At 45.1% G+C, this 13,200-nt stretch overlaps 1 protein-coding gene across 1 annotated transcript; it reads left to right on the forward strand.

Annotated features, from left to right (window-relative positions):
* Positions 1–2,286: 2,286 nt before the first annotated feature.
* On the forward strand, positions 2,287–12,506 carry T265_11953 (hypothetical protein; the record flags this gene model as incomplete). Its single annotated transcript, XM_009178798.1, has 4 exons — positions 2,287–2,559; positions 3,099–3,693; positions 8,948–9,121; positions 12,063–12,506. 4 exons carry the CDS (start codon positions 2,324–2,326, stop codon positions 12,387–12,389), a joined length of 1,332 nt encoding a protein of 443 aa, XP_009177062.1.
* Positions 12,507–13,200: the final 694 nt, after the last annotated feature.

The raw sequence follows: 13,200 nt of genomic DNA on the forward strand, positions 1-13,200 counted from the left end.
TGGCTATACTCGTCACTTGCACTACACATACTCCGCTAAAGACACGACCTGCAAAAGTTGTGTAAAGAAAAGGCATTTTCAAAAAGTGCGAAGATCTTCTGGAGATGAGGTAGCTCAATGGTTAAAGCGCGAATTTAATGGCCGGAAGGCCTGTGGTTCGAACCCGACCTATGTTTCTTGGCTTCCTCTTTCTAGGCTTGGGAACCTGGTAGTATCTCAGCCCTCGTGCTTCCTTTGGTTGGAATGGTAGCTAGACACCGAGGGGCTGAACGATTTTTTATTCTTATTTTATGCATATCTACTGGTCTGGGGAACACCTCATCTGCTTTATATGCTCTATCTGACAGCTCCGGAGTGTCTCAACAGAGCAGTCACCGATGTGAAAGCCAATGGCGTTCTGCTTTGAGCTCTTGTTAATACTCTTGTTAATAGTTCGGAAAGTTCATTTCTGAAAATTTAGTCCGTCAAAATCAGTGGCCTATACTAGCATCTTCGTCTGAGATCACTTTGGCATCCATCGAGCACAAAAACTTCACTCTTGGAAACTGTATTTTAACATTGAAACATAAACAGATCATTTCAGTATTGCGTGATCCCTGTGTCAATATTCTACTTGGAAGTGATTTTCCTAAACTTCACATACTTCTAAACATCTTCAACAGTGGTGAACCTTCTTTCTCGCTTTGTCGTCTAAACGCCGCCAAACTAGAATTAGCATATTTGCGCATCTTGATCTAGGGTGCAGCCGCCTTGCCATAAGGCAGACAGTGAAGTTTTCATTGAGTCTGAAGTAAGGCATTTCCTCGATCAACAAATGATTGGACTTTCAAATTGTCCATGGAGAGCGCAAGTGCTCTTCGCGAAGAATGCGCGACAGAAGAAACGAGTGGCTGCTGACTACAGTCTAACTACAGACCAATTTGCGCAACTGGACACTTATCTCCCCCTAGAGTTGAGGATGTTGGTCGTAAGGTAGCCCAGTACCGTATTTTCAGCACGCTTGATCGTGAAATTGCGTATCATTAACTACTCATCAAGGAAAGTGACAGTATCTACATGATTTTTGAGGCCTGTACCAATTTGTATCAATTTTGCCGAATACCGTTTGAAGTAACGAATGAAGTAGCATGTTTTCAAAGGGTTATGGATAACATAATACACGCTGAAAAATTACCGGGACATATGCCTATGTGGATAATATCATCATTTGTGAAAGGACCAAGAACAACACAGTCGAAATCTCCAGTATTCTCTCGCCCTAGCACAAAACGATGGCCTTCAGTTAACTCACGATTAGAGCATAATTTCCACCAATAAACTCAGACTCCTTGTTTATGGGATTATGGAAGGTATTAAAACAGACCGTGAACGTTTTAGAGTCTTGCAAGAGCTACCTATTCCAAAGGACATGATATCTAAGTAACGTGCGTTGGATTTTTCGCGTACTATTCTCGCTGGACAAGTTATTTCTCTGACGAAATCTACCTAGTCACTCTTATTAATCAATCTTGCTAATACTATCTTTCCCGTCCCTAAGTATGTTATAAAAGCGTTTGATTGTCTCAAAAAAGAGTCGATGGATGCAGTTGTGGTTACGGTCGATCAGAGCGTACCGCTGATACGCGAAACTGATGCATCTGAAGTTGCAATTTCATCGTCATTGTCAGCTGTAAGAACCGTGTATTTGTCATATAGTGCTTATAGCTGCCGAAATTTTATCCACCGATGATTTGGGCAGGTGGGGTGAGTAGCTACGCTTTGGAGGTGAGAGCTGAAGTCTCCCGTCGCACCGGAATGTTTATTTCTCGAGTAAATGTTTAGCGTCTGTTGCGAGAGTCGAGTAGTTCCAGGACGGGATTAGAAAGGAGACAGAATAGGAAGACGTAATGTACGCTTTAGTCGTCTAATAACTGTAGTACATGAGCTGAAAATAGAGTGAGAATCACGAGTTAATGGGTTATGCAAAGGTATGGGTTGTATAGTCATGACAGCGTCTCAGTTCTTTCTGCATGGGCTGTGGTAAGTTCCCAGGCGTGAGAATCAGAGTTAATGGGTTATGCAAAGGTATGGGTTGTATAGTCATGACAGCGTCTCAGTTCTTTCTGCATGGGCTGTGGTAAGTTCCCAGGCGTAGGTGGCTCTGTCCCGAAGGGATAACGCTGTGCTTGCACATAGGCGTTAGCGCGAACACTGATATTCATGTCCGACAGTGGTACCACAAACATCATTCTCCGAAAAATTAATTTATTTAGACAGGCTTTTCATAGTCTTTTATCCTTATCTTCTTTGCTTCAGGAATTTTCCATGGGGACATGCTTTCAGCATGAGCTCACAAAGGTTCGACTTGCGACACAAGGGTCGTTATGTGGCAATCTCGGCCGAGGGTACCATGGCACGCAGACAGTCGGGGTTCTGTGATGGTTTGGCAGTGTCTGAGCGACACATTCGACCTGGCGAGCTTGTTGTGGTTGAAATTCTCGAGACTCAGCCAGGATGGAGCGGTGACTTGCGTATTGGGTTTACCCTACTCCCTGATCAACTACTCCAACCACTTCCAAGGTCATTTTGGAAATTAAAGTGTTGTTGCCCAGTAATATAACCCTCTGAGCTTTCGCTCACTGCTTACTCTATAGATTTTCGCTTACTGTATTAGTGGGTTGGCTGAATTTCCTTCTCCATCTGAATCAAACAAGTGCGTTACGTTTGTTTTAGTTTTTCAGCAACGGAAATCACGGGCCATGTGAATCTCAGGGTTACATAATGTTTACCGAGAGAGAACAGAAAATAGGGAGAAGTGATGTTGAATTGGAGGTACACGGGTTAGTGTTTCACGGAATCAGTTGAGCGTCGCTAATGTCAGACAAGTTTGCAGGCCCAGGTTTTTCGCAGGCCGCTTCATGTTCAAATTTGTGATGTTTTATGCTAAGTCACTGTATATATAGTTGGTTTGGAGAGTAGTAAATATCTGTTTCAAACTGCTCCAATGATAGAACTACTTGTAATTTTTCACTCAAGCTTTACCGACGTACCCTATAATGTCGCATCGGTTGTTTCCTATCGTACTGTTCGCCTATTACCTTCATCTTTATTTCTCCCAGTTTCGCCATCCCAGAACTGGTTTCACGTGGCCAAAGTTGGATCTTCCCAGTTGGTACTGCTGCGGCTTTCCTCGTGTCCCATCGTCATCGGTCATACTGGAGACGGCAGCAAAAAATGTGTCGATCTGTCCGTCACTTGGACAGCACTATAACCGGTGACACCTGCGGTGTGGAACACGATACAGATTTCTCGTTTGGCTCGTCGAATGTGCCCCCTTTCCTACCCGACCACAATCCGATTCAGCCAAGTTTCAAAGCACCCTGTATGTGCTGTCTCCACACCGGGTTTGGACGTGTTGCATTCAGTCGACTCATGCCCATCGAAGCTTCGTTGGCACGTGCACCGGACGTGGAAAAGGGTAGTGTCGTGGGTGTCTACTATGAATTGGAACCGATTACGTCACCCGACTCCTGTGCGACCACCACTGCAACATTCAGTTGGAATGTTGATCCGGAATCGGTGCCAACAGAATCGGAACAACCCGAAGAATCGCCTTCACAACCCAACCAGCCCGCTGATTCAGACAACGGGACGCTTTGTTGCCGGTTCCGATTCCATATTGTCATCAATGGTATCGATCTTCTTATGCTTGCGGTGAGTGCCGTCACAGGTGTTGTTTGTTAGGCAAAGGTGTTGCAACCACGGTTGGAGGTTGTCGTATCCATCGCACATCGTTTCTCACAGGAGCGTGAATTTTTTAGAAGACGGTTTTCCCTTACTTTTTTCATTTCAGTAGTAAGAGCTTGAGACCCAAAAGGTCCATGATTCGAATCCAACCTCGGACTGTCGACTAATCCTATCTAAATGTGAGCAGTATCCCAGACCTCATACTTCTTTTGGGTGTCATGGCAGATCGATTACAGAAGGGTGCTGAAGCCGAATGATCTATATTGGTATTATTAATTTCAAGCAAGCTGACAATACATCACTCTCTCAAGCAATCCCTACTTCAGCGCTCGTGTGGCACCTTAGCTTCCTTGCTTCTTGCGAGATGTACTACAGAGAGGTCGCATGGGGGAATCATTATTCCTCCCCTCCTGTTTCGAAGTTTGGCTTATTTCATCAGCTGTTTGACGCCGAACCACCTAATGACTATTTGGTTGTGTTGAGCCTGTTAGTTTATCACTTCCATCATTTCATAGAACTCTGCCGTATCCTCAAAAGATATCGAAATGGGATTATGTTTCTTCATGGGAGGGTTGGTTGATAAGGACTGGATCAACTGGTGCCCTTGTTGCGGATATGAATTGTTTGTCGTGTCCACAAAGTGTACCCCCGCAGTTGGATTAGGAACCGTTTTCGTGGCCGAAGGAGCTTTTTTGCAGCATCTCGTCGTCAGGCTAGGTAGGCGAGTCTTAGTCAATCGATATTTAAACAGTCAGATAGTCACAAAGACAAATCAAATGCTGCGAGAGTGTGAGACATGTGACTAAAAGTAAGATGGAGTTTTGGATTACCTGGGGTCAAGTCGAGAACCAGAGTCACTGGCATGGATCGATGGTTTTTCTGATGTCAATTGAATTCGAACACCTGGACGTGGTATACAAGGCTATTCAATCAAACTTGAACGTGAGTTCTGGTTGCCACGGCTTCCAAGGTGTTAAACATTTTGATTGTGGTTCTCTCCGGTAGCTTCAAATTGGTTTCCTGAATACATCGATTGGTGTCATTGCGTTAACTCGATAACTTGTGTCTACAACGTTTGTGAATGCGATTCATTTTTTACAACTGCCTCGACCAATCAGGAACCTGTATATTCAGAAACGCATTCAAACAACGTTATCGTCATCTGACCGATGTAGCGGGCGAGTTGGTAAACACAAAGATGCTCGATCTCCTATTTATTGTCTCAGACGATTGGTGAAGGCGAGTTTCAGATGCGTGTGTGTGTGTGACTCGCACCTGACGAACCATCTGTGCTGCTGGTAGAGATATCTTGAAGTAGGACTCAGGCTATTTTCATAAAGCAAACTACTGACAAGGTTGCTGGCAGCCCACGACCGGTTTCGCCCTTCTTGAGCTCATCAGGTAGGCGCGGTTCCCGAGTTCCCACCAACCTTATGTTCCACTTGAACCCAAATTGGACTGTTTTCGAAAAATACGCTCATTTGAGAATCATTATGGACTCAGGGTAGTTATTACTTGCAGATGCGTCAAACAGAAATTTAGTCACTCCTGGCAGTGTACTGTCTGCACCGGTAGGGATTTGTCCTGTTCACGTTGGCTTTCCGTAAATACTTGTGCTGCGATGATCTCCCCTGTGGCAGTGCATCTAGACATAACACTTGGTCATCACGCTCGATTTCATCTGTGGGTCTGAAGGCTAGTAGTAAATGCCTTGACGGTAGTTATTTTGACCCAGTTTCCATCGTCAATGTATCTGAGTTAGGGATACAATGTCCATATCCCATTTTCTAGCTTGAGCATAGAAATGACTGCCTTGTCACGCCGGCCATAACACTCGTCGTTGAATATAGACTGTGAATGTAGAAAGAGCTCTTCAAGCTTGGCTATCGGAAGGCTTATTTGCAAGATAAATTGTGTCACAGTTGGTGAGCATAACTGGACGATATGCAGGTACCTAATGAAAGCATAGATTTTTTCAATAGATGTTGGTCTGGAATGAAGTCAGAAGTGAAAGCCCGAGCAGGGCCAGTCAGGTAGCCTGTTTCAACGATATATTTTGTATCCCATGATATCCTGTTTGGTCTGGCAGCCAGTGGCGTGGGCTCTGTTGTGAGACCCGTAGCAACTGGTCTGGAGCATAGTCCGAGATCCTTTGGGAACGGCGCCCATCACTTCTGTGATATAGATGTCACCGTAACAGCAGGCTAACATATACATGCGAGCAGAACGATCAGTCAAACTCTGGGCCACCAAGCTTGCCCTGTTCGTCATCATCATCATCATCACTGTCAGCTGTAATAACCGCGTACTGGTCATACAATGGTTGTAGCTGCCTCAGTTTCGTTCACCGATGATTGGGGGAGCTGGGGTAGGTAGCTGCGCATCGGAGGCGGGAGCTGATAAATTGGTGCGTAAATACAGCGCTGTAGGTGGACTGTGGGGATCGGAAAAGGAGCTATGGATTGAGGGCAATAGCTTGGACACATGAGCACCGTTGAGGNTAAGTTGGGGGACTGGGGAAGGGAGCTATGCATTGAAGGCAATAGCTTGGATGCATGAGCGCCATTGAGGGCGCGACTGGGCCATGTCTGCCAATGTTTACAGCCATTTATGTGGCCCGTCTCGGGGTACCCATCCAGGAAGACGGCAATGCCCAGCGCAGCTGAGTTTGCTGGTAATGGCTTTTGTACTTCGCTGTCAAGTCATTGTTTGACCGCCTGGCTCTGTTCCACCCTTCACGTAATAGTGCCCTGTTGATGCCTTCGCCGTAACCTAACCGAAATCTGAAACTGCTAGTTTTCTACGAAACGATGTTGATAAGAGAGCAGCTGTGCAAAATGTGTGCACATCTACTGTCTCTTTAAGCTGCTGACTATCCTGGGACTGAATCTTACTTCCTCATGTCATCGATCTACCGTGCCGAATTCAGAGATGTGGTCAGCCTTTGACTTGGAATGGGGAAAGCAAATACGAAAAGTCTGGGTGCTATGAATGCGACTAACCTCCCACGATGGGGTCCGCGTGGTCCTCACTGTTCGTGGTCGGAGACGCTTCAAGATGTCGCTGATAATCAATTTCAGTGGCGTTCTTGTTGTCAGTTTCTATCCAGGTTGCCTAGCTGAGTGTCGTGAGGTGTCGTGAGGAATGATTTTGCTAGACTGGCGCTAGGTCCCTTCTCCGTCCGATGAATTATCGTAGAGCCTTATTGTTGTGAGATAGGGCAAGATGGGGGGCGAGATGGTCCAAGTGGCTAGAGCGCGAATTTACTGACCGGAAAGTCCGTGCTTCGAACCCGACTTCTGCCTCTCGACTTTCCCTGTCTAGGCTTGGTCAACATGGCAGTATCCCAGCCCCAGTGCTTCCTTTGGGTAGCATGGCAGTTAGGCCCCGGAAGGGTGCCGATGAATTATGTTTATACAATGACGGAACATCATTGTTGTACACTGTTGCTACGCTTTTGATGATACTGACTCTTTAACTCGTCGTTTTTATATCTGTTACGGGTAAATATTGCTTGTTTTCCGAAACTTTAAATCTCGCAGCTCTGACCGTTCGTGCACAAGTCTGGGAATCGAGCTCAGCTAATGAACATGATTGCGATGAGGGGAATAGTACATATCGAGAAATAAGCATGAGCTGAAATCTGATTCGTGTAACTCGGGGAAGTGAGAATGTGTGTCAGTATGTTTCACTCGTTCGAATCGGTCTTCATTGGACCGGTGGTCTTCTGCAATGCTTTCGAATTCAGCGATTGATTGCTTATCCACTCTTGTCATATCATCTTTTCCGGGAATATAGCAACATCAGACAAGGGGATGTCCTTGTTGAAACTGCATCCCTCATGCTTTTATGAGTGATTTTTCGTGTCCTCCGGGACGACACCCTGTATGGCCACTTTCAATTAGGCGTACTACTGTAACATTGTGAAAACTATACTAACTATAACTATCGTTCAGCTGTAGCACTTTTCCGGTGTCTATCTGTCATGCCACCCGAAGGTTGCACGAAGACTGGGATACCGCCAGGTTACCCAAGCCTAGACAGGGGAAGTCGAGAGGCAGAGGTCGGGTTCGAACCACGGACCTTTTAATCAGTAAACTCGCGCACTAACCACTTGAGCCATCTCGCCCCCATTGTGAAAACTACGTAGTGGTCATCATCACATATCGTAATGTATATCATCTTGCCAAATCGGAACAATAATAACAAGTATACTAGCATAACGGTGCGAAAATTGATTATTTTTTGGGAAATTGAATCATCTTGCGTCTCACCATCCTATGTTTCAGCCTCCTTACAAGCAATTGTTATAAGACGTACAACTGTAAGCATATTCCCGAGGACATCCAAGGTCGGTCCGCCTTTTCGACGGAGGATTATGTTGCGGGAAACTCAGTACAACCGACGCTGTCTCCCAGAAGGGTTTCCCTCCATCTTCTTTGTTTGATGTGAAACAAACAAACCTAGTAGTTTGACTTGTCGGTTTTGTGTTCTCTTACCTAGCTGTTGGGGCAGTGTGTAAACCATGTACTGTTAAACTATGTGGATGTATGTGTGTGTGTGTGTGCGCGATTGCAGTTTGTCAACTATGCACTGCCTCGAATGGCGACAGAATGTTTGGTAAACCACTTGCAAAATCACCTGAACTACTAATCTGCAACATCTCTAGCCCCCACTAGTACTACAACGACCTACGCTGCGTTACTAGCCAGACCCGGTGTTTCTTAGAAGCAAGTCATGGAATCAAATCTATAGGTTTTCCTTTTTTTGTGCAGTACAGATAAATCACAAAATGACATCGTTATTAACAAAAGTTATGCAGTGAAATTTGGCTACAGTGACCGGAATTGGTTGCTGCAGAGAGGTAGATGTAGTTGAGGGTGGTACATTCTCCGGCTAGCTGTAAATTCAAATGTTCAACACTGCAATTAGTTGCCCAGATATGCCACCCTATCTGTAACATATCGACGCGACTGTAAATGGTGTTTACAAGCCACCATTTCCACTACAACCGACTTTTTCGAAGTTGTACTAGAGAGGGACAGACCAGAAGTAGTCACTGTAGAGGAGTGTCTGCAGGAGAGGGGTTACACTGTACGGTCGAATCACCCGTTAACACCAAATTTGTTTGAGAATGAGTGCATTTCGTGGACCCTCTCTAACTAACAGGAGTATCCAATACCGACTAACCCGCATCGTGCATTCTTCCAAATTTTTGTAGGAACAGCTGTGTGTTCGTCCGGATCAACTATGTCAAACTCAGTCATCCTCCGATCAAGAACAATTGATGAATACTTCGTCTGATGGTTGTGACACGCTTCGCTATCCAAAGTTTCGCGCCGTGTTTGATGTGTATGGACAAACAAAAGCGGTACAATTACTTCGAGTGAACCAAGTGAGTTCGATTATTCGGTTGGACAATGAGCTCCTTAATCAGCCTGAGATCAGTTAGAACAACGCCCGTTTGCATCTTGTCTTTTGCCCTAGTTAGAATCTCAGTTGAACCAATTTTCGATCATTTTTGAGCAACTCAGTTCGCTTTTCGGCTGGTTAGATATTAAAATATTAATAATTATTAATGGATAATTAATTATTAATTATTATTTATTATTATTATTATTAATTATTAATTAATTATTAATGGATATTAATGTTTTCGGGAATGCTACTGCAAGCTGATAGTACAGTGCTTCCTCCTCGAGGAACTACTTTCGACAAATGCCAGAAAACCTTCTCGGCAAGTATCTCTTCACGAGAGAAGATGCAAAAATATATCATCGCCCTTACCTTTCTAATCGCATAGCCTGAATCTGGTTGTACGTGAGTGGTTTCAAAATTAAACCTGTATTTTTCTGAAAACATGAACGTTTGATTTCTTCTGGCTTTACTTTGTGGAATCCAAGCCCATTTTGCTGCAGTTGAGCGCGACTAACGTCAAAACCAAAATAGCAATATTGTGATAGGCTCCACCGCTTTTGTCAGACTTAATTAAGGACATGGATATCTTCATTAGTGTCGGGTTTCAGAGTAACGGAAAGTTTCCCAATTATTCTTCGTATGCCCACGGTGCACTTTTACGCCCCAGAATGCAGTGGATGACATCGATGCTTATCTGAAATGTATCCTTACGTATTCACGAACCAAACGGCTGGATAAAATTGCTCATTTGCAACAGGTACTGAAGCATCTACCTACCACTGTGTATCACACCTGCGTGCGGTGCACTGAGGTCGGTCAGTCCATTCCTTCGAACGCACAGCCCACTGAGTCACGAAAGTCATAGGCTAAGCCAAAGTTACCATCATACCAACATCGATCGCGGCTTGTGTTTGTCTCGTCAGGTGACCAAAACAACGTGTCACCTCTTTCTTCTATCGACAGAGCCAAGTCGTGTGTTCCAACAGGCGTGGTCGCGAATGACTTCACTGACTCTACTGAGCAGTAAACGGAGAAAATGCTCAGCTAAACCATTAATTACATGCAGTCCATGGTGTGTTCTGACGATCAGGGGCGACATGAACAGTTGAGTAAAATGATCGTTGTCAGTGGGATGTGCCCCTGTTCTTTGGAAATTACACAGTAGAGCACCTTCAGTCGTTGGGTTTTCGTATACTCTAAGATGGAATACGATGAGAGAAGTACTTGCGTGCCGCGAAGCTTGTTTCTTGAGAGACTTCTCCGTGGATCGATTACTGTCCTACCTTGAAATGCATGTAGGATTGTTTATCATTCAGCCATTCCTGGAATCAATCGACTTTGCATCACACAGACCTAATTCGTCAAAACCAACCAGTCGTGAAGATTTGCGTGTATTTTTGTGACACTGACCGCAGTAGTGATTCCCGGTCTGGTCCGTCCACCTAATCTCTTCCGTTGGTTTTAACACACCCGTAACCGCCTTTCAGATCATGATCATCATTCTGGTTGATAGCTGTGTAGCTTCACTGAAGCCTCCAAGGAAGCCTTGTAACGGGAAGAGGAAAATGGGAAGGCCTACGGTTAGCCTAACACAACCGTCCGAGATGCGTCCAACACGCAGTCGGACAATCTGAACAGAGACTGACAGCATGAACTCTCGTGACATCGATTAGTCGCTTTGTAGTTCAATGTCTCCAGCCAAGTACAGGGAGTGTCACGTGGACTCCATCCTGGAAGGTGAACAACATCCAAACTTTACGTAACATCGTTCATTCCCTTCTACCATATCAAATTCTGTCCACCACTCGGTTTTCACCACTCTGAATTAGGTATGGAAGGCGACGCTTCTGTCGGTAGACTGTAAGTTGGCATGCCTAGTGCATGACCGAATCATCGTAGCTTCCATTGCTGAATGCATTCCATGATGAAAGCACCTTCTGCGTCAAGAGTGAAGACCCGTTTCATGATCGACTCGTTGGAAATCCACCGATTTGAACCGATTCTAGCTTTGGTCAAAGACCTGAAGATATATGAGGTCCTACACCCAAAGTGGCCAAGGCTGGCAACCATACAACGATACAACCCATACTGCAGTCCGGTACCCAGTGAAATGCCTTTTTTAATATGGCGCACATTTCGGGATTTGAGATCGGCGCATTGACCTCGTCTGCCTCACTACCGTGAAAGCCAATGCAACTTCCGAGTACGTATAGTGCTCCACAACTTCCAGTTTATCTTCCTGAATTCTCAGAAGTCTGTTCAAAGACTGTATATCTAGACTGTACTTTATGGGGGCAAAGCACATCCCGAGGGACTGAATGACATTGTCAGCTTATCCAGTAATACTTTCACTTCTCAGTCCTTTTCGAAATTGAAAATGATGTCATCTGCATATTCCAGGTCGACATGGTCCTCGTTCGATGGGATCTGCCACTCGACTTCCCCTGTCTAGGCTTGGGCAACCTGGCAGTATCCCAGCCCTCGTGCTTCCTTCGGGTGGCATGACAGCTAGGCGCCGGAAGGGTGGCTACAGCTGACGCTTTCTTTCTGCTGCTGTGGATCTGTCTTTTAGACCGTGGAAAAAGTTCCAGCGTGTTCTTCATCCGTTAAAATAGTCCTTACATGTGTGTATGAAAAAAGGCGCTTCTGCTGGTCTACCTGTGGACCACCTAAAGCGAGGCAAGTACGACAATCCCCTGTGAAACAGGCCATCACGTTGAAAGGGGGTCTTAAGCGTTGGGATACATTTTTCTTCTAGGCTGGCTCCTTCCTGGGGGAATTATCTTGTCGGGAATGACTCTTTATTTAACCAATTATGTTCTCTTGCGCCATCTACAAGACTAAGCCAATCCATCTTCCCCAGTACTTAGGCCCATTACATGACATCGATCACCTTGTCTTTGTTTTTGTTTCCCCAGAATCCAGTGGCCCCCCTTAGCCGTCTCTGCTCATGTGTCATCTTACGGTGTATCCTACGCAGCCAGTACTTTGACTGGTTAGAAGAACCACAGAAAGGCTTAAAACCCGCAAAAGTATTCAAATCCACCGTTGACAGTGACTCAAGGGCGAAGGAGTTTTTTGCCGACCATCATACATCCAGATCGTCCGCGGAGAATGTGCGTACCCAGCAAGTGTTTGCTGCTTTGCAAAGTCTTCCGTTGCCGCGTTCCGACCGACACCGGCTTCATTTGGACGCGTGTGCTGTCCTTTCCCGCGAACATCAGGGTGTACTGACTGAAAGCTGATTCACTTTTTCCCCTGTCGAATTTGTTCGATCCATTGTATATCTACATGTACATACTTTCTGCTATTTCTCTTCAGTAGTAACTTCACTTGTACATAACTAATTTGTCACATAAAATCCTTCTTTGATAAGCGTTTGATTTTCGCACGTCCGTTTGTGCATCTCTGACCCGTTGATGTTCGCCACAGTTGGTTTAGTGTCCTTGACCCGACCACGAACACACGCCAGTTCATTCCGCGCCTAAGAGCACTTCAAGTTGTAGCTCTGCTTATAGTTAACTTATTCCTGTTCCCATCTATCTAAACAACATCCAGAAACAAAATGAACAACTGAATCATGAAGTGGCCTGTGTGCAGCACATTCAGCTGGAGGACATCATAAACGAGAGATTCAATTGAGTCTCCCGTGAAAACCAAATTGATTTGCAGATGAGTGTATTTCTCGAAAACAGTGCAATTTGGGTTCAAGTAGATCATATGGTTGACTGAAACTCGGGGACTGCGCCTACCTGATGAGCCCCAAGAAGGGCGAAACCGGTCGTGGGCTGTCGAAGAGGTTTTCAGCACCTTGTGAGTAGTTTCCTTTATGAAAATGAACAACTGATCAAAATCCTCTCTAAATTAATTTGACATACGTTGATATAAACAGCGACACTAAATGAGACCTCATCGGCTGTGGAATCAACTGGGAATTTATCAAAGTTATGGTGCACAGTCAGGATGCTTAATTTGGAAACGCTACGTATTGTGATCTATAAAAAACCCTCAACACACTGGTGTCTTTCGTATCCACCTATGTGTGGAGCAGGATTT

The sequence above is a fragment of the Opisthorchis viverrini genome, assembly GCF_000715545.1.
Source record: "Opisthorchis viverrini unplaced genomic scaffold opera_v5_664, whole genome shotgun sequence".
Taxonomy (NCBI): Eukaryota; Metazoa; Platyhelminthes; class Trematoda; order Opisthorchiida; family Opisthorchiidae; genus Opisthorchis; species Opisthorchis viverrini.